The 23,206-nt window shown below is 34.9% G+C and overlaps 1 protein-coding gene across 8 annotated transcripts in view; it reads left to right on the forward strand.

Moving 5' to 3' along the window:
* Positions 1-23,206, forward strand: part of LOC134537948 (ribosomal protein S6 kinase 2 beta) — a 146,767-nt gene that overhangs the window by 26,175 nt on the left and 97,386 nt on the right. For all 8 annotated transcript variants that reach the window (XM_063378949.1, XM_063378947.1, XM_063378950.1 and 5 more), the window contains 2 exons: positions 2,110-2,191; positions 10,161-10,321. In XM_063378949.1, coding sequence (XP_063235019.1) covers positions 2,110-2,191; positions 10,161-10,321 — 243 coding nt within the window. The remainder of the gene's footprint in view (positions 1-2,109; positions 2,192-10,160; positions 10,322-23,206) is intronic.

The raw sequence follows: 23,206 nt of genomic DNA on the forward strand, positions 1-23,206 counted from the left end.
TTAAATCGTCGTGCTACACTAGCACCACCTGTTAGCAACATCCCGAACCAACATGGCCGCCAGCAGACAGCCCGCGTCGACGATAGATAGCAGGACAATGCTGCGTCGGCCGCTTGCTGAGATGCTATACTTACGTGGCTTGGTAGGGTATTCTGTAGGGATGGGAAATATAGTTCTTTGGAAAGAACTAGTTCGTTCGGAACTAGTCACTTCAAAGACTAGTTCTTTATGAACCGTTCTATTGAACTACATCGGTCGCGGACTGTATCGCGGTTTCCAATGTTTAAACAAAATATTCCATACATGACACCAACACAATCGTTACAGACTTTTTGTTTTATGGGCATTTCTTTTTCTATAAATAAAAGAGGCACACAGTAATCCGATGCTTGTAAACAATATCTCCCATTACAAATGAGCGACTATCATATTGTTTTTCTTTCACACACTTCTTACATTTTTGAATGTGTATTAATTTATTTTCTGCAAGTAAAGTGCTTATTTTCACATGTGTACAAAACAAAATAATAGTATAGTGTTTTCGCATCTGTGACAACCTAAGCTGATTTTTTTCGTATTAGGTAAGTTTTATTATGTTTCTTTAAATTTTAGTGTAGTTTTGTAATGTGTGGTCTATGTGTAATTAAAGTTTAATTTCAGATTGTATAGGCTATCTGAAATTTAACGTAATTACACTTATTTACGTGACACGTTTTTTAATGCCAATATGTAATGTAAATGTCTAAAGAATATTAGATAAAAATTAAGAGTTCACGATCGTCAAACGATACATCATTGCGCAAGAAAGAACTAAACGAAAATAATGACCGACAGCCTAACTACACAATTAAATAAACTTACTGTGTGAACTATCTATGTCTTTGAACTAGCTAGTTCAGTGTGTATATGTACTCCCTTTCTCTTCGGTCTTCGTAGTTCAGATCAGTACTTGGAACGGGAGTCTCTGCTTGGAACTGACGAAGCGAGACCAAATAAAGAACAAACGTAAGAGAGGGAAGAAAGCAAGAAAGAAAGACGTGGCATTTTGGTCGACAGGGGTATGATTTGGGGGGGGGGGGGGGGGGGGTGTTTATCTTTCGCGCATGCGCAGTAAGGACCAAACAGAGTAGGAGACGAGAAACATGCAAAGAACGAAAGAACGATTGTTTTTGGTAACAGCGAACTAGTAGAGGTTGGTTGTTACAGCAATTTTCGGTTTCTGTTCTAACCTAATACTGATACAGTAATGTACCTAGTTACAAGTATCTGATAGTTTTGTTTCAGAGCAGTAGCAGTCCCAGGAATAGAGTTGGGTTGTTACAGCAATTTTCGGTATCTGTTCCAACCTCATACTGATACAGTAATGTACCTAGTTACAAGTATTCGATACTTTTGTATCAGAGCAGTAGCGGTCCCAGGATGAACTAGTCACCTAGGGATCTTTCGCGCATGCGCAGTAAGGACCAAACATAGTAGGAGAAGAGAAACACGCAAAGAACGAAAGAACGATTGTTTTTGGTGACAACGAACTAGTCACCTAGTTCGCTCGTCAGAACAGTTCCAAATGAACTGGTAGTTCGCGAACTACCCATCCCTAGTATTCTGGTTATTTTTACGTAATCGGTGATCGCATCCGTACTTATGGGGTATCGTTTTAAAGAGAATTCACACATCTGCTCACAGAAATTAAGATTTCGTTAATATAACCTGCTATTTTCCAATTATACAGGTTTAAACACAATTTTTATGCTATTTTCGGTTTATTTTTATTTTTTGGGGGGCAAAATTTGTCCAATTCGGTTATAGCGAGGACACGGTTATAGCGAGGATCAAACCCGGAACCGTGACACCTCGCTATAACGGGACTCTAGTGTACTTTCCTTTGCCCTAAATTACAACTTATTACTTACTTTGTTTTGTTTTACACTTAAATAAGTTTCAGATGCAACCTCTTCTTGATTTTCTTTGCATTTGTATGATTCATTTTTTTTCCTAGCCTTCCATACATAATTGTTCTGTGATGTATGAATAGTGTTACTAATAACTATACTTCAAGAATATTTTTTTTTGTAAATTATTTGTAAATTAAATTGTATTGTATACTTTCAGGTTTTTCTGGTGCGTAAAGTGGTGGGCAAAGATAGTGGGACGCTATATGCTATGAAAGTGCTTCGGAAAGCTACTCTCAAAGGTATGTCAAAAGTTGCTCAAAATAGCTGGAACCAAATGAGTGTTGATTTTTTATTAAAATTTTTTTAAAATTGTTTTTCCCTGTTTTTTAAGTTGAAACATGTATTTTGTTGTGAAATGTTAGAGTCTTCAGTGAAAGTGGAAAAAACTTTTACTCATACAATTATTTAGACAATTCAGTGTAATGTGCAGGTCATATATAGTATTTTGGTATATAGAGATGAATGAAATGTGTGATCATACAGTGAAATTCTGTAAAAACATTTTGGTAATTTTTTAATTTTTGATAGGTATGCATAGAGACCGGAAAAATTTGCGCTTTCGATGACCTCTAGGATAGACTCCACAACCCTACATACTCAGGCAAATGCCACCTGCTCATTGGCTATTGACTCGTGACACCTGTCGACTGGGATGCTTGCGATTCGATACTTTTTTGGTTGAAGGTTTTCCATTGGTTCAAAGTCCTTCAGATAAACTGTAAGACAATCACAGAAGCAATATAAATGTACAGTTGTTTGGATTCTAGCATATCGTGAAATGAATCCGCTAATTTTTCCGGTCTCTAGGTATGCATAATCTTTTTGCATCTTGACAATGAAGAGGTATATTCATATTCTTTTAAAAAAAAATTTTTTCCCTGCAAGTATGAATTTTAGTGTACTATAAGAATTTTCATTAGTTTGTTAAACAGTCTGACATTTTTCAGTAAGCCTTATTGAGTTAAATTTTAAAGGTTACAGCAATATTGTTTAAAATCATGTAGTTATTTGATTCTGTGATCTTTTGTGCTACTCACAGTTTTTTTTTGCAGTTCTGTAATAGTTGTGGTTAATTCTTCTGTGATGCATTCAGGTAGACTGTGCAGTAGGTTATGGTTTTACTTAAGCATTTCCACTACACCACATTTGGTAAAAAAAAAAAAAAGCTGTAAAAACGTCAAAATTTGTATTATAATTTTTATGATTAACCCTTTTATCTCCTATGTTGAGCTAGGTTCGTCATCTGTAATTCGTGTTCCAATCCTCTGTCTAGTCAGTCTCTGCAATTCCTGGAATCACGTTTCATAGAACAGAGTCACATAATACAAGGGTTTGGAGAGCTAGATTGACAAAGAATTGAAATAGGAGTTTAAAGTTGACAAGCCTGACTAGTCATTTGGGTTCTAAGGGTTAAAAGTTTATTCTCATAAATAGTAAATTTCTGTTGGTCAACCATGCCAGTATTTAAGTTCCAGCAAATCATGTAGGGATACTATAAAAAAAAAAGTATATTATACCATATTTACTTGACTATAAGTTGCTATTGATTCTGAGACACAGTCTTTTGATATGTAGCACGATTTATGGTGTAATTGTTTTACCATTTTTGGCTAAGATCAAGTTTGAAAAGTAGGGGTGTGACTTTTATGTGAGAAAAGCATTTTGTTAAGGTTGCTACCGCAATGGGGGTTGAAGTGTCCGTCGAATCCTAGGGCGCCACCACATGTATAACGGGCATGTGGACCCGGCTACTCAGTTCCCAGGGCCGTGACATAGCCCGTGTGTGGCGAGTCCCGTTTCCCCCTGTAATCACTGAAAACCTCCGAGAACGACGACTGGTGCGTGAAGCTCCTTCCTCTCGCAGCGCTCGCGACTCACTGCCTGCTCGTCCTCGCTCGGCAACTCTCGGGAGCAGAGCACTGACGTCACACCGGCGCACACACACACACACACACACTTCGGTGGGCGGTCGTAGAGGGTGGTGGTGGGAGGAGGGGGCAGGTGGTGGCACATCGGGCTCAGAAGTGTGCAGCCCGGGACAGTGTCAAGGTTAATTTTTTCTTGACACCAAAACTGTTGCATGGACATTTGATTTAACTTAAAATAAGCACAATCAAACGTATACCAAGCAACTAAATGAATTAATCATTAAAAAAAATACATTTCATATCAACACAATTCAAAACAAAAACCGCGACCCTAATGAAAGGCGGAATTAACATAGTACACACTAACCAGAAAGAGTGCTGGCTATCAAATGTAGTTTAGTCGGCACGAGACAGTGTGCACTTGTAGCATGCAGTTGATGAGCTATCGTTGTTAGACTACGTGCTCGCACTCTATACAGGCATCAACAGGCATCAACGTAACCAAAAAAGTATAATGCCAACAAGTGCTTGGCTACATTTTCATTTTCATACATGCCCATGGACTAAATAAGAGGAAGCCCGGGAAGTCAATGCTTTTTCCATGTACTCGGATTAAAATGCGCAACTTTGCTGCTATCTGCTGGATACTGCTACAAGCTTAAGAGGCCGTGTCAGTAAATTTTTATTTCCAATATTCTGGTCTAGAAGTTCTCTCTTTTAACAGTGAGATTTAGTGGCTTATTCAACCGAAGTAACTGTAACCGCAGCGCGTGATAAAGCTACTATACCGCCAGATTACTCGACGAAAAATGTATCTGGTTCCTCGACAATCTGAGAGGATGACAATCTGACCGGCGGCTCACTAGGAAATTGCGGATGCAGGGATTCAGAATCAAGAAATCTCACATTTACAACTGTAGTATGAGTCGTATCTAAAAATTTTAATACTTTAAATGTATCGGAATACAATTAATCTTCAAACATGTGGTAATTATTCTTTATCTGGATGTAATATTCCGTGAAAAATAATGGTAGTTGACATTAAAAAGTATACGAAATTCATAGTGTAACGTTTTAAAAGGATAATAACATAAATTCTTATGCTTAGATATTGCATATGCATTACACACAATCTAAATACAATCTCACTTAAGTCAGACTACCTAATTTTTTTACAATGCACCATCATACAGTTTAACAGAGGTAGGAGAACCTCTTATCGATGTTGTTTCAAAGAATCTAAATTTACAAATATTACTATTTATCTTATTATGATATGTATCTTTATGAATAAGAATTTACAAAAAAAAATGAATTGATTACATTACACTTTAACATTACAAAAGACTAAAACACTAACAAAACTTAGTTTTATATATTGTTGTAGCATATTAGAAGACGAAATAACTCACAAGACTAACATTAAGAGGGCTGTATCACAAATTTACTTTACAGAGGAGAAAATATCTTTTAAAGATATTTCATTACCTCATTGATTACATAATACTGCCGTTGATGTGATCGTAGATATAAAGTATTGAAAAATTAGATTTCATTATGTTTATGTAAATATTTAGAAAACGTTATTGCTTATAGATGCTCATTATTTAAATAATAAAGAATCTTTTACTTTTATGTACTGGACAAACAAAATACTTATAAGTTAATAAGCTTAGTTGAATAACATCTTCAATTTGTATTGAATTCAATGTACAAATTGAAAATCATGTACAATGAATGCAACTGATTGAATTCAATAAATATTTGATCTTGTGAAACGGCCATAATGGTGATGCAGATAATTATAGATACTCACATGCATTTTGAGAGTCCTTATAAAGCCTATTACAATTCTATAAGTATACATTAAAATGCTTTTAAAATAGACATGTGTAATATAATTAAAACTTGTTTAAATAAGATCATAACAAAAAAAAATGAAAATCCTTCAACAGTAAGTTATGTTTTATAAGATTTTAACAAAACACACATACCATAAGAGAATATTAATCATGCCACATAATTCAACACAAAATATTCATTCCAATAGGCGCTACGTAAAAATAACTTCTATTTTTATGCTGATAACTTTGCATTGTTTTATATATATCATTATTTCTAACTTTTAATATTCTCCACACTTTAACTGAAATTAAGTATTTTCAGAGCCTTAGCAAATGTTGGTCTGTACCACATACAGTTCGTACGATATCTCTACGTGAAACACATACAGTTCATTATTTGTAATTTTAATTATATTTCCATGAACATAATGAAATTAGTATAGGGCCTAGGTTGTTCACTGTTGAGTACTTCTGAAGTATTTTCATTGTGAGTTAACATACATACCAAATGCCATTCTTCCAGTAAAGTTACAAAGAAGACAACAAGATAATATATGTATAATATATATAATATGTATAATATATATAATATGTATGTAGTACCATATTTTAAACCCCTATTAAATGAATAATAACTCAATCTCTTTTCTGGACTATTAAGTAATAGTTTTTGATTACTGTTATTTGTAACTTAAATAAAATGACAACTAACAAATTAGTAAAATATATAATTACGTGCGATATAGTGACAGTTTTACTTGGACGGCAAACGAATATAATAAAATGTCTATGACAATGTTAACTTTACTCATTATTATGGAAAGAAACAAAATGGGCAGATAAGCATATTCTACGCTGACATTTAAAAATGCTCAATTCAAAATGAACATTTCTTCCCGATGACAAACAAAAAAGTTGTATGGTCGCGAATAATACATTCGTATGGCGTCACATCAGCGGAATATTCCCTTGGCATAAATGTGTGAAGTCTGTGACACAAAAACAAATGAACGAACAGCTTTTTTTTTTATCGGATGTGCAATCGGAGACCCCTGGGGTGGTTGAAGAGTGTCAGGTCGGTCGCCAGACCAGATAGTAAAAGCTCAGGGGCTGAGGATAGAAAAGGCCTATCTCCAAATTATTAAGTATAAATGTTGTCATGTAATTGTTAAAGACTTGATTACACCCAGGTTTATAAACCCATCATGATCATGAAGACACTGATCGGAAGGTAATGTGCAATACATTTCAATGGCTTTTTCAGTTTTTGCTAAATAATTATAAATATAAGCAAAATTCCACTGTATCTGGACAAATCAAAATATTGATTATATTTTTTTCATCACAGAAATAATATATGATATGATAACTAAATTTGAAAAAAGCGGTTATGTTAAATGTATTGTATACTTTCAGTAGGCAAAATTTCTGGCCCCTACCTCTTATAGACTTTGAGAAAAACTGCCTTTTAAAATAACATTGATATAGATAGGAGCGCAAATTTGTGACACGGCCTCTTAAACGATAACTGGTTCTTGGAATGGTTATGTTTCGCATTGTCTTAGTGAAACAAACAGGAGCCTTGCTCACACAGTGGGGCACTTATGCTAGTCAGGATTTTATCTTTAAAGTGACAATTGATATTACTTCCTGAATTACCATTTTACTAAATAACCTGCTTTATTTATAATAATTAAAAATGTTGATAAATTTGAATGCAAATGTAGGAAGTAATTAATATTGTAAACAGCACCTAATTTGAAATTATGAAAAATTAAAAAATTGCTGGAGCTCAAATTGAATAAGTTTTTCCGATTTAACTCACTATTGATTGTAATATTTACTCCATTTTATGAGCTCAGTAAGCCACAAAAAAAAACATCTTACCATCTAGTAAATATGGACTCAATACATACAAACATTTAATTCAAATATCTGTAGTAAAATATTTTCCCCGCATATAATAAAAATACCTTGTAACACTAAGTCAGATTTTCATTATTAAAAATTGAAAACTATACATTTTTACTTTAATATAAGATGGGAGGCCACTTAGTCTTGGCCGTGGGATCAGCACAGTGTTGCTTATCCATGTGCAGTCTAAAATATTTAAGTGGCATTTGATGAGGATACTACATGAGTGCATAAAAGCTGTAAAAATAAGATTGTTTTGTTTTTCTCTTTGTCAGATGATAATCTATGAGTCAACTGCATCATAGTAGAAATACGAGAAGAGTCAGTTCCTGCAGTGTTGACCTGCAGTTTTATAAAAAAAAAAAAAAAAAAAGAGGAGGGAGACTAGTTTAAACCACCTTTCTTTCAAATTTGGCAGCATAGAAATAGACCTTTTCACGAAGTAGTGTGACATATACAGAACAACAACAAGATACAAGGTTTAAAAACATGCTCAAGCTAGATAGTTCGTTACATATTATATAAATAGCTCTTTCCTGCCCTCCTTTATGCAGCATCAGAATAAGTACCACCGGTTGTGTGGACTACATGGAACGGAGACATACATACCATCACATAGTATGAACCCATGGGCGAAAGATGGGTGGGCTGATGGGGGGGGGGGGGGGGATATCCCCTTTCCCCCCCCCCCCAAAAAAAAAAATTTGCAAAAAAATCATTCTTTCCCACCAACTAAAGGAAAGATTTAGAATGAAAGAAAACAGCGGGCAAATTGGTTCTTAGCCCACCCTGTTCTCCCGAAATTAAATTCTACATATGCTCCTGTACGACTTGTTACACAAGACAAGTAGCAATTCTAAGATCTTAAAAAGTCCATAAATCATAAAATCCTCATCTTATACGCCGATAATTATGGTTCATATTTTCACTGTGGCTGTTGCGGGCATTTCTTATGTAATACGAATGTTACGTTAGGTAAGAAAATGAGCAAGTACTTCTGTTGAAAGCATTTTAACATGTGAAGTAAAGAAGTCAAGCATTATCAGATTGTCTAAAACAAAGGTTGGGTGGGGGCAGGGGTGGTACAAGGAAGATTTGTTTGCATTCCAGTCTTTAGATAGCAAGAATTCATGAGATGTTAGAAAAAATAAAGGAGATGTTATAATTTGGATTCCTTTCTAATATCTCATTAATTGATTCCATTACAAACTTATTGAAATGTAAATTACTTAATGTGAGTGAGCTACGTATGCAGCCATGTAGAATATGGAAATGTTAAGTAGTGTCTTGTTACGGATGCCAGTTACACGATGACCAAAAAGAATTTTCAACTGAGAAGTGGAAAGAGAATTACATACTTAATCTGAGCTACGTAATGAAGAAACATGGTTGATGACATAGATCAATAAACAAGTTTGGAACCAGGCAGAAAGAACTGTTGGATAGATGAGGCTGAAAGCAGGGAGCAAGTGACAATCATAGTAATCATTTGTAATTAATTTATTCTCTTATAAGTAGGTTGTTCCAGCAGGCAGTTTTCAGCGAATGTGCACTCATCTTTACACTTCTTATTTTACTCTTGATTTACGATTCTTGGTTGTGAATAGTAGTATTTCTGTTTTTTTTTTTTTAAGTGATTTTTTTTTCTTCTTCAAAAATTGCATTCAGTTATTTAATGTTAAAAGCTTTTCCTACATTTCAAAACAAACAATAGATATATACAGCAATTTATTTATTTTTATTTGTTACATGTCTACCAACAGTCGGGAAAACATTTTTAAGGCAGGCACAACACACATACTAAAGGCAATCTCACATACACTGACTCGTAGAACAGTGGTAAAACGTGTAAACGAAACAAAAAATTAAGTATAAGATTAGAATACAATAGTTAATGCATAGTTAATGTTAGTATTAGTTAATGTACAACTGGAAAAAAATTTAAAAAATTAAAAAAAAAAATTTAAATATTAGTTTTAAATAATTTAAGATAAAGAGCCTAAGAAAATTTTTTTGGTAAAGAATAGTACACAATTTTTATTCAGTGTTGGTTATAAAAAAATGTACGTTTCATCTTATTTATTGAAGTTGGCAGTTGATGTATAAATACTAATAGTATCATTATTGGTGTGAAGCTTGCAAAATAATGATTGTAAACGACTATTAAACTGAGGGACTCTTCGAGTCCAGTGTTATGAAGGAAGTATTTCCATTTAAGTTTACAAATATAGCAGTTACAAACAAAAAGTATTTATAATAGTTATCTACTTTCAGAAAAGAAACCTAGGCTAGGTTGTAGGTAGCATTTTTGAATAATTATATTTTAAATAATTTGTTTTGTTAGTTTTCTAGTTCATAAGTGTCAGATTTCTTAATTTTATTGCTGATAAAAGATTATTATTTTGATTTAGATGTTACTAAAGCTAAATAAAGTATTGGAACACAATATTAGATGCATATTAGATAAAGAATTTAATCAAGACCCGATTTCTGTATAAACTGGAAGCTAAAATGTTGACGATAACAATTTGCAGTGTTCCTTGATTACTGTAAGTGAAGGGTCGCATCACGCGTGGTTGCAGTGAGGGATCGCATGCGCACCAAGACGGAGCGCAACATCCTGGTGGACGTGCAGCACCCGTTCATCGTGAAGCTGCACTATGCCTTCCAGACGGAGGGCAAGCTCTACCTCATCCTGGACTTCCTGCGGGGAGGCGACCTCTTCACGCGCCTCTCCAAAGAGGTGATGCTCTTTCAAGTACACATTCACCTTCGCTTACTGATAACTGTGTTGTACTTAGTTTTGTAAATTAAATGCTTTTTTTTTACTCTACAAACAGCTGGCGTGCTTTACAGGAAATAATGTACAGGTTTGAATCTTATTGTTTTAACTTGAAATATTTCACTTACATTAACTAATAACATCTCATAGTCTTATGTTTTTTTTTCACTATCCGGGGTTTCACGTACTGTATGCTATGTTGCCTGCAGAGGAAATTTGTAGGTGTTTTTTCAGCTGTGCTTTGGTGGAGTTTTATTTTCCATTTGGATTACTCCCTCTTTTTTAAACGTAAATAAAAATACAGCTGGTTTGTTTTCAATTGAATGTTTTTGGAAGCCCTCCACCAAGTGGCAAACACAATATTTGCACAAAACTGTCAAATTGTCACAAGTATTAAAAATATTACTTTTACACCAAATTTTACTCTACACTTCATAAATAAAAATGGGGAAAAAAAATATTTAAGTGACGAGCCATGTTTAAAGTAGCACTTTAATTAGAATGTTAATTAGTGAAACTGTTTTTTCCGATGTGAGCCAACTTGACAGGGTGTAAATGTGGCTGTATTTGCATTTGATCATGCACATTTAAGGGAATTTACATTTTTATGAGGTTGGTTTCAAAAATGTTCAGGTAAGAGTGTACACACAAGCATGCAGTGTTTGCCGATCCATTGCATTTATTTTGTTTGATAGCGGCATATATGAATTTTCCTTATATCACTTTTGACAGCAACACGGAGCAAATCTTTGATGACTGTCAGCTCATGTGATAATTTGAGTGTTATTGTAATTTTGTTAATTTGAAAACTTTGATATATGTGCAGCAAAGAAAAGCGTGACTATTTATTTTAAATTTGGGAATTTTTGAAATGGTTATTTTGTTCAAGGTTTCACTGTTCTGATTGGCTGGACGCCTTGACAACATCAGTGTTTGAAATTTGAAGGGTTTAAATATTAAATTGTTTGAACTTTAAAATTTTTTAAATATTGTTAATATGGAAAATGGAGATTACGAGAGTGGTTCCTCTTTAATAATGGCGGCATACCATTGTTTCTCGGCAATGCTGATTAAATCAGATCGGCTATTTAAAGAGTCTGTTAATACATTGTGGTTTTAAATACCTATTAGCGGCTGCCTCAAAACTAGCTTCAACTCTGTGCAAACAAGTATCAAGCTAGTTAAAAAAAAACATGGTAGAAGACATAACTGTAGGCTAGTTTTGTGTCTGTGAAAAGTTTACAACATTGAAAAGAAGCCTTTATGTGTCAAGCACACACACAAACAAACACACAACTTTCTTATACATTACAATTACAAGGCAAAATAAATACAAAAGTAGAAAAAACTATGTTTTACTATAACAACAAAAAAATGTCAGTGCCTACACAGAATGCTCGCTTGCATGGTGTGTTACAAACTCAAAGTTAAGAAGACTGAAATCAGTCAATAAATACAGAAATTCCACAAAATATTACCATTCACAAAACTCATTACTGAAATTATAAAAAGCACTGCTGCGTTACAATTTGTACGTGCAAACTCCGTGTCTTGACTAAGGTTAATGTACATTTCGTCACTTTCGTCACATACACAAGACAATAGTTACAAAGACTAATACTCCGTTGCGGAGTTTAAATTGCAAACACACTTGCACAATCCTGTGCGCAGTGTACAGCCAATTCATTGAATACTGAATAAACAAGGACCTAGAACTCGCACTTAATCAGAGCCTTGTTGTACTCTGCATGGGAAGCAGCAAACTCACGCGTGTAATCATACAAGAATTTCTTTAATGCGTCTTGTCACACGACTAGCTAATACGTTACTCTGGACTGTACACAGGTCCAAGATCAATGATTAACATCCTTACAAGAATAGACTACAATATTATCCAAAATTTACATTTTCATTCACTTTTTGCAGTTGGGAACATAGTCCTAACAAGTTAAGTTCCATCGCTTGAGCAAAATGTTTTTTTTCTGAGGCGTGAACTTGTGCTTTGTGAAACAAGTGGCTTGGGCGTGGGCTTAAGAGCTGTCCATTCACTAAATGGGCAGAAACACAATGCCATTAAAAGCCAGTATTACATTACAACTAAACAATTTAGAATGGCAGTTTGAAACAAAATTTAGAATGAGGGAAAATATTCTTAAGTTCAACACAGTAATACGCAGCCCATGTACCATAACACAACTACCATATTGGTTTAAATAAATTACAGCTCTCAATTTACATGTTTGTTCCTTGGAGGCTACCTACAGGAGAAAATCCAAGCTTGCTGGTAAACAGTAATTAATCAGATAAAGTTATCCTGCTCATGTGCAAGGGGGAACGCGTTGCTAGGCAACATGAGGAGGGAAAAGTACACACATCACCAAGGGAAGGGTAAGTCTCGAATTGTGTGTGATGTCAAGTCCTGACGGAGAATTCAAAAATTCAATGGGCTCCCAGTACTGCCAGAGCAGCCTTCAGTGTTTCATCTTTTAGATCATTCCTGTCTGAAGACACTAAATTAGGCCTTATTGAAAGTGTTAAATTCAGTGCGAGAATGTTTGCTGGTGTAGGATAGTCCATATTGGAAAATCTGCTATGAGTCTAATATGTCTTCATTGGGTATTGGTAGGGACACCTGTATTTCGCGAATACATTTCGTGTCAAGGTATTTCACAAAATACTGTAGCTTTTCTCCTGTGGTTATTGGCTGAGGTCGGTGAGAGGTGTCGTCCCGCTCTTGACGGGGCCAATGAGAATGTGGTCACCGCACTGCTGCACCCTCACAATTTGCCATGACTCTTAGAAAAAGCTACAGTGTTTTGTGAAATACCTTGACATGAAATGAAATCGCGAAATACAGGTGTCCCTAGGTATTGGTACATGTGCTACCGACCTGGAATCTATTAACTTGCAAAGCCAAAGAACTGTGTAAATATTTTAAATCATCTAAAGTTCTTAATGTGCTTCATCAAAATTGCAACCAGAAATATTTGTTTGAGATTTGTGTTCTTCGTAATGCCTTCGCTATTTATTTAGTTGGAATCTACATTAAACCAACATTTTTTAAAATAATAAACTTCTTCAACCTGATTTTTCATCTTCACCATAATATTATTGTTATAAATTCTTTTCAATACCACTGCTTACATAGAATAATTTTAAAATTAAGTTAATTTTTATTTTATGTACTGATCACTTCATTCATTTCCTTGGTAAGAGTTTGTATGGTTATCAATTATCAGTTTTTCGTTTATATTACACTGAGATTTGGAATACAAGATATCATTGATCATTCATTATACAACATATGTATTGAATTGAATTGTTTTGAAATATACATATGTGTTGTATGTATTTGTTTACTGTGCTTTTAAGAAGGTTCACTTATTAATGGTGTAAACAATTCAGAGTAGATTGTTAAGTGACACCTGAAATATAAGTTCATGAATTACGTATGTATATTGCATTGTAGTAAACTACAGTTACACATACTGTAGTGACCATGAAAGTAGCGAGCTGCATTCTATAGTTCTGAGAACAAAAAACCTTGCTCGGCATGTATCGGCAGAACGAAGCGGCGACAGGGGAACTCGGCACGGCTCGGTTGTATATTAGGCGTTTTAAAAATATACAGCGCAGTTATGAAAGTGCTGTTTTTGTGTATATGAAAATGTAAAAAGAGGAATAATGGCATGTTACATTGAACACATGTAAATAGACACTAATAATTCTAACATGAAGTAATTATAAAGAAAACTTGACTGAAGCATGGAAACTCACCCCAGTGAAGGTAGTATTGGTTTTATCCACAGCTCATGTAAACCAAGAGTGGAATAATGGCACTTCTCAGTCATACGAAACGAGGCGATACAAAAACATTAAAATGTTACCAGATCTGGATAAGTCAGAGAATACCCTGTTTTATTGCATAATCGTCACACCAATATTTTAGGGAGTTCAAATTGGATAAAAAAATTCTCTCGCTTAAACGTTCCTTTATGTTTTTGGTCCCGTTATTAGATTCCAAACGCTCTGGGTAGATTTTTTTTTTTCCGTATAAAATTATTTATTTTAAAGTATAAATCTAATATTTATTTGGACATTTCCACCTTATTTAATTAACAGAAATGTGAAGTTGTCTGATGTTAAAATTTTCTTTTAAAGATGTTTTTAAACGTTATAAATTTATCTGTTCGGCTGCGTCGTCGCGGTGTACCGCTTATAAAAATGTAGCCAGCGCTAGTTGAAATCATTCATGTTTGGTTATGTTTAGGGCACTGAAATTTTCGCGAACCGCGAAATAAAGCGAAATAACGCGAAATGTTAGCAATTTTAATTAAAACACAAAATTCCACACAAAAAACCCTTTTCGCGAAATTGACCCGAAATCTGCTTTAATTGTACACGATTTTTTGACCGGAAAGGTCAATTAAATTAATAACAACATAGACAACATTTTAAAATCAGTACAGATTCCTAAACACAAATTTCCCACTTAAAGACTACTTTATTAACCACTTTTCGTCTTCGTACATGTATCAAAACGAACATAATGGCTTCGGTAGCAACTGTATGAATACGACTTTTGCAAGTCGTTTTGAGTTCGAAAGTATCGATTCTAGAATCGAGTTGTATACTTCGCTATCACGTTTACGCTTAAAATCATAGTTTTCTTCCTGTATTTCATCAGTTTAACATTTCCATACGACTCGGTCCCATTTACGGTTTATTTAATATAAGAATCGATCCCTTAAAATGAAACTACCGCCTGCGAAAAAGTTTTGTAAAACGTGTGAGTTAATCTCTGGCTGCACAGATTACTACTACGGCCATGCCACGAGGAGAATAAGAACAAAGGCATGGCAAATGTGTCTTACGTTATTGTTTACATAGATCGTGATGCTTTCGTATAAAAGAGATTTTGTGTAAATGTAAGCCTTGTATGTTCAAAATGCCTAAAGTAGTGACTGTTTTCGATCGTGCACTCGAATTTGAAAGTGAAGGCTTCTACGTTTTTGATAAACTTAATAAAATATTGATGTGCAAGTTTTGTAACGTAAAAATTGAATGGGCTCGCAAAGACACTTGCATCAAGCATGTCCGTGATAGTTTAGTGCACAAACAAAAAAAAGCATCCTCGGCATCTCAAGCCAGCACGAGCAAGAGACAAATATCTGTAGGAGACAGCTTTCAGTTGGCCAAGAAGACCAAGGTTGACAAAGACATATTTGTCACTTCTTTGACAAAGGCCTTCATGGAAGCAAACATTCCTTTGGAGAAACTAGGCAATCCTGCAATAAAAAGTTTCGTGGAAACATTTGTTCCAGGTAAGGCTGTTTTGCTGTACAAATATATATTTTGATTGTTTAGTTTTGGTTCTGTTCTTTCACCCTCCCTGGCCATATTTTATTGTTTTAAAACATATTTGTTTACAGGCGGAGGGCAGTTACCATGCGTAAAAACCTTGCGTGAGACCTATGTACCTAAAATCCAAGCAGTGGCTGAAGAAGAGTGGCGGGAATCTATCAAAGATCAGGATGTAGCGATTCTATGTGATGAGACCACTGATAAATAGGGACAGTGTGTTTTTGTGGTCCTTATAAAAACATTGCAATCAGCAGACAAGCAAACTCTTCTTGTGGGTGGAGTAAAAGTTCTGGAGAATGCAGATGTGAGTGGGTGCTCACGAGCAATTCTGGAAGAACTGACAAAATACCAGAGTAGTTGCAATAGTGTCTGACAGAGCACGTTACATGACAAAGTGTGTAAATTCTTTGCAAGTTATTCTTTCATCCGAGGATAAGAATGTCCTTCACATACAGTGTTGGAGTCACAAACTTAACATTGTACAAAATATTTGGCCCCAGTCCCTGCCAGAGTTGAACACTTTTTGTAAGCAAAACAAAAGCTGCATTTCTGAACACACGCAAAAGGAAATACAGATATTTATGTTTTCTGAAAGAGCAGTATCCTAGCCAAGAAAAACCACATATTTTGTTTCCAACTCCAGTTCTTACCAGGTGGGGCTCATGGTTCGAAGCTGTGGGATATGTAAACACATACATTGGTGACTTGGTGACCTACCTGAAATCACTAGAAGTAGAGTCTGAAGCTTTGAAGTATTTTGCAGACTTGTCAAGGGAAGAGATCAGTGTTATTCAGTGCCAAGCTCAGTTTCTTGTAGAACATGGATGTGCTTTGGTTGAACTGACCAAACAGCTGGAGGGATCAAACTACGCCATGGCTCACTTGATCGGTGGAAAGCTTGCCGATTTATCAAAAAGCTTTCAACTGTTGGAAGGTTTTCAGTTTGGCTTGAAAACAGCCACATGTCTTAAGTCATTGTCAGATGTGAAACAAGGGTTGCTTAAGTCCCAATTTCAGTCATGTGGGTTGAAATCACAAACCAAATTGTTGAAATTGATTGCTGAAGATCCTTCCAAACTATTTTTCAAAAAATTAGGACAGCTGTTTAACCCACGTGATGTAATGTTAAATGAAGTGAATAAAGATTTGGCCAAGGCAGGAAATTTTCTTCCATTTGTTTCAACCATCCCAGACAGAGAATGTTTGGAAGGATATTTAGTATTCAAAGAAATAGTGGCTGAGAAAGTAAAAAATTGTGAAGGCAGTGTTGACATTATTCCAATTCTTCTCGCTTTGAAAATTGACCATCCAGTTTTTGCAAGCAATGCACTGAAAGCTGTATAGATACCTGCATCTAATGTTGACTCTGAAAGATGTTTTTCTGCATACTCCGACATTTTCTCAGATAAAAGACGAAGTTTGAAACCTGAAAATTCTGAACTAATGGTGTCATATTTTGGCAGTAAAATATAAAATGGTGAACAAATGAACTTGGACTGAATTGTCAATTCTGGAAAAAACATGTTTTTTGATTCATGTACATAGGGCTATTCTTTTAATGATTTTTAAACTCTGATAGTGTTAAAATTACTTTTATGGAACTCAAAATCACTAGTATAATTTAAGGATTATGATTGTAGTATGGTTTATATTTTTATGTATTGGTTTTGTATTTTTTCATTTTTTCCCATGATTTTAGAGAGCAGTTTTTTATGACGAAATGAGACTATTTTTATGACGAAATCAAGATTTTTTTATGACGAAATCTGTTAATTTTATTTACCATGAAAGGGGGGCCCTAGTTATGTTGCTTCCTGTATAAAGCGCGCACATGTAGTAGAATATCGATATCAATATTGATATCTCACCGATTCATGCAACGCGCGCCGAGTTAACTACATTAGTCCGCACTCTTTTGTGGTAAGTGTGTACTATGAAAATAGTTATGCGTTAGTTCAGGCTCGTATTCGGGTTACGGATTACGTTTTTCTATTTAAAGTTGAAGAAAGGTTTTTGTTGCATTACTTATTAATTTAAATTGTTTGGCGGGCTTCTCTATACTCTACTTTTTAAATAAACGTACTTTCCATGAGTGGGTTTTGTTTTTATCAATAACTTTACCTATCAAAAAAAAAATTTTCTCATAAAAGATACACCCCTACTTTTGAAACTTGATTTTAGTATAAAATGTACGACAATTATGCGATAAAACACGGTAAATACCAGCTTTTACTAAGACTGAGCCAAACATGATGTAGCACTGTCAGGATCACTATTTTCATCACTGTTGTTCGTTACACTGTTACTTGTTGATTAAGGGATTCGTTATCATCACTGTCGTCATGTAAATTTAAGAACTGAAACATTGCCATGTCTATTATGCAAACCCTCTTCCAGAATTCATCTTATTTTTTTCCTAATTGATTGAAAAGTAGCCTACCCAGTCATCCTTTGTTACGGAGTTAACAGCATCCAATGTGTGCGTCTGAAATGCTTACATGGAAAACTCTCCCACGGTATTACATTCCCGAATGCACCTCTTTATTTTTGCCCACGCTAATTCAATAGAGTTGAACTCACACATGTATGGTGGGAGTCGTATGACATTATGTCCTGCATTTTTTAAAAGTTGATCAACCCGAAATATTTTCCTCTTTGGTTTGTGTTTTTCTACTAGTTCCATCAACACACTATATATGCATTTGGTTTTTTGTATTGTATTTCGAAGGAGGCTTATCGTCTTGTTTGGAGTGATATGGCACATTGTCCATTACTACAGCAGAAGATGGCGGCAAGTTTTGTGGAACACGTTCGTACGGCCATTTTACACAATTATTAGCATTCATTTCCCTGTGATAATCTCCGACTGTCGTACCTGATTTGTACATCATTAATCCTCATGGGAGAAATCCACTTCTTGAACCAATATGAACCAACATTAGCCTCTTGGTTGCTTTTCCTTTAGTTACTACCATTACGTCATTTTTGCGTTGCCAGCATTTCTAGAATGTGAAATTAGTATCCACCCAAGACTCATGAAGGTAAACCTACTTCACAATAATCTCTTGAGCCACATAGGGCTCCAATGCCAACCTATCTTTTCCTTTGATATGGGAATCAGTTTGTGTACTGTGAGGACATTTTTTCAACCACATAGAATTCCTGAATTGTGTCTCTTATGACACGTTTATCAAGCTGTCAATTTCAATCTTGTGTTTTTTTCATGGCCTGCACATAAAGAAATTACGCCTTAGGAATCTTAATAATAAAAAAATAAACATAGGCACATCCGTTATATTTTGTACACGTAACATAACCGATGATAAATACACTTTTTTTTAACATGACTGATGTACATTACACATGTGTTAAATGCATGGCTTACCTCTTTTTCCCTGGTGTTGTATGCGGTTCCAAATACGCATCACTGTTGCTTTGCTTACATCTGGATTATTTGCAGCACGTTCCTTTGCTTTGTGAATAGGAATCGAAAAGCATTTTTTAACCTTCTTGATCATAGATTGATACTACTTTACTAATTATTTCTCTCTCTTTGCTAAGAATCATGTTATTACTAATCCTATACTTAACGTTTGGCTCCATTACTCGTCGCACACTACCTGCCACATTACAGTAAGTTAACTCAGCTGTGGGGGTCTTGTGTGTGTTTTTATTTGTATATGTGTGTGTGTTTATATATGTTTGTGTTTTTTTTCCCTTCACACAACACACACATTAATACCACTTTAGCAGCAGGTGGTTGTTCACACCTGAATGGAATCTGAACCATGTGGGGGAGTGTAACTTTTACAAAAGGGGAATGAGGGACACTTTGTTGCAAAAATTATTCAAGACTTTACATGTAGCAGACAGAATCATTTTTAGAGTTTTAAGTTTTTTGACTGTTTGAGTGACAAATAGTAATGATTTAGGGTTCTATCAATCTAAAGTTATTAATACAATTGAAATAAATGTAAATCTGTTTTAACATTTCTTAGATTGGAAAATAAATTATTTGCATGAACATTGAGTTTCTAAAATCATAAATTCTGTAAAAGATGTTTAATAAGTTAATATTGGTTTATAACTTCTAATGTTTGTTACTATTGCTTATAAACACTTGAGATTATTGCTTTTTCATGCCAGGAGGTGAGTATCAGCATGGAAATTGGTTCCTTGTGCAGTGGCAACTGACAAACTCATGAGTTTTTTTAGTAGTCTTTGAAAATAATACAATAATTAAACAAGCTATAAATAACTGTTTCATGTGTGACAGGATTAATAACTTTTAAGTAGAGCTACTTACCTAGTTTCTTCATCAGTGCAAATAAGTAGTGCTTCATCAACCACTATATTGTAACAGATGTCAAGTAAAAGGGTATCTAAGGGAATTGTTTAGCAATAAAGTAATAAATGTTTTTCTGTGAAACAGCGGCGTTTGGAGGGGTTCCCTCAGCAACTGTTTTAGACCCCCGCCTGAACCCTATTGCTGTGGAGAAAAATTCACAATTGTAATCCCCTTTCGATATATGAAACACGATTACAGGATGCAGTCCAATACAATGGTACTATTAGAGCTGTACGCTGTACCTATTCACAAAATTTTTCCAATATGCCGATACAACTGTTGCCAATTCACCAATTCTGAACCGATACAGAAGAAAACACATTTTGATTAAAATATTTTTATAAATTTACTGATTTACCCAAAATAACTCATTCTAAGAAAAGCATGCAATGCAAATGCACATGTATTTTAGTTAAATGGAACATAACCTCTCTTTTATTAACTTGTATTTTTAGCTTGTTTTCATTTGTTTGTGGACGACATAACATGAATTTACTATTTGAGGCTGGAAAATTTAATTATTGAATATGTAATTACATAAATTACGATTTAATAATAGGTAACTATAAAATATATGGATTCACAAAATACAAAGTTTAGAGAAATAATTTAAAATTCGCGAAATTGTGACACTTTGCACATGTTTACAATTCAAGAACAGAAATTCCAATACCATCTTTACGCATGCGGCGGCCAAAATTTACGGTATCAAAATTTTTTACAGAAATTCATTTCATGTAGTTGCTTTGCACGGGAAACAGTTAAAGTAATTTATGTTATGTGAAGTCCTATATTATTTGGTTATTATTTGTTTTATTCAATTTGAAAAACTTTATGTAAGTATTTTAAAAATGTCTCCTTCACCATATTACAAACATTTCTTTGCAGTTCAAGCTGTTCAGTTCAGTTCTGTTGTTTGTAATGATAGCCATGCTTCAAATAAAGCAAGTTTTTGTTCTTACCTAACTTTACTGTGCTGGTTATATATTTATTTACAATGTATTGGATTCAAGAACATTATTAAAACATAGGATGTTAGTTTGATATTTAACGGCTGGCACGTTTAGCTAAGAAATGCTGCGAGTTCAAAGTAGGTAGTAGTATGAAATATGAAAAGGGTCGGTGGATTTTTAGGTTATAACAGGCACTTTCATTTTTCAATTATATAGTTAAAAATTACCAAGCATATCATGAATTGGCAGAAATGCTGATTCAACTAAATGTAGACAAAATCTGCTTCTGCCGATTCGTGTCGGCACAGCTAGAGTTACTATAAGGAAAAAAAAGTGGTCTTTGGTATGCTTTGTTTTAATAGTGACTCAAAAATGTTGATATAAAAGTTCAGTTATAATTAGGCATGTGCGAGAAAGACTTTTTTGAATTCGAGATCGAGAAAACAATTTAAAAATTCTCGAGAATCGAGTCGAGATTGAGAAATCTGTACTTTAGTTAACAGGATAATATGATCCAAAAAAGTAAAACTCAATAATCTGACAAACATACATAATTATTCAATAATTTTATCAAGTATCCACTGCTACGATGAATGAAACATTAGTTTACAAAGAAAGAACACTCTAGGGGCTAGCCTAATTAAAGGTCTAAAGCGGCTATTTAAAAACACCAGCTGTTCAACATTTTCAGCCAACAAATTTTCACGCCTAATGCTCACAGTGTTTCCAGCAGTACTAAATAGTCGTTCGCTTTCAACTTGTGTAGCTGGTATTGCCAGATACCTTCTTGCTACTTTAGCCAGAGCTGGAAAGCATATCTTGTTGTTTTTCCACCAGGTAAGTGGGTCACCGTTCCTTGGAATTACATCTTCACGTAAATATATTTTTAGTTCTTCCTCCAGACTTGATGATTTAGTCCTAACTGATGATTGTGATGTCTTATTCAACACTTCAAAACTTGACCACAGTGAGCAAGTCTCTTTAGCTTCACTCACCTGCTCCAGTTCTGGTTCAGGACGATAATCATTTTCAGGTTGCTGATGTGAAGTGATGTATTTCGTGCACAACAACTTTTCATGGTCTTGCAATATCACAGTCTTGAATCTAGGGTCAAGCGCCATTGAAAGAAGATCTTCTTTCACACAAGAATATGAAGGAAATCTTGATTTTAAACCTCTTTGCAGTGACTTAGCAAATGCAGTACCAGATTTGCATTGGTCTGTTTGGACATAGTTTGTAAGCATTGCTTCAATTCCATATATCAATGGGATTTTTGATGACAGTGTTGGGAACTTTGAGTAACATAACTCGGTTGTGGCCTCATCTATTGGTTGCAAAATATGTGCAATGCTAGCAGCTAGTTTCCACTCACTAGAGGTGAAGTTCTCCACTGCCATGCTCTCTCCTAAATCAGCAGAAATGGGCACCTGCTGCTCAAGACGTGACAGCATGGTGTATTCACTATTCCATCTAGTTGGCACCATTGGCAGTAGCTCGTGAACAGGTTTGTTTAGCTTCACTTGAAGTGCATGCAGCCTCTCACGAGCAACATTACTGTGTCGATAATGGCCAACAATAGCTTGTCCTTATGCCAAAAGTGCTGTAATATCATGTTCATTTTTTGCATCGTGCAGTGCCAACTGTAGTGTATGTGCAAAACACTGAATATGATGAAATAAGGTTTTCCTTATGGCACATTTAAGGTTTTTTGCATTGTCTGTTGACATAAACTGGGACTTGATCAGTTGGCAAATTCCATTCTTCCATTGCCCCTACAAGCTTTGCATGTACTGCATCTGCAGTATGTGAGCCTGGAAAGTGGTAATTGCCAAGAATATGGCATTTTAATTTGAACTCTTCTGTTAGGTAATGGCCTGTAAGCGAAATGTAGCTTTCATGTCTCCTAGATGACCATGTATCGGCAGTGAAAGAAAGCGACTCTAGACCATTGATGGCATCTGTACTAATTTCATCAGCCAGTTTGGTTCTTTCCTCTTGATACAACTGTGGTATAACCGTCCTTGAAAATGTTGTTCGCGAAGGAATCTCGTAGCTAGGTTCTAATTCGTTGATTAGACCTCTGAAGCCATGGTCATCCACCATGCTGTAAGGTTGAAAATCACAAGCCATCATGATAGCAATTTTTTTGTCTATTTGATTTTTCCTCACATCGCTGATGCA

Source organism: Bacillus rossius, chromosome 12 (genome assembly GCF_032445375.1).
Source record: "Bacillus rossius redtenbacheri isolate Brsri chromosome 12, Brsri_v3, whole genome shotgun sequence".
Classification (NCBI taxonomy): Eukaryota; Metazoa; Arthropoda; class Insecta; order Phasmatodea; family Bacillidae; genus Bacillus; species Bacillus rossius.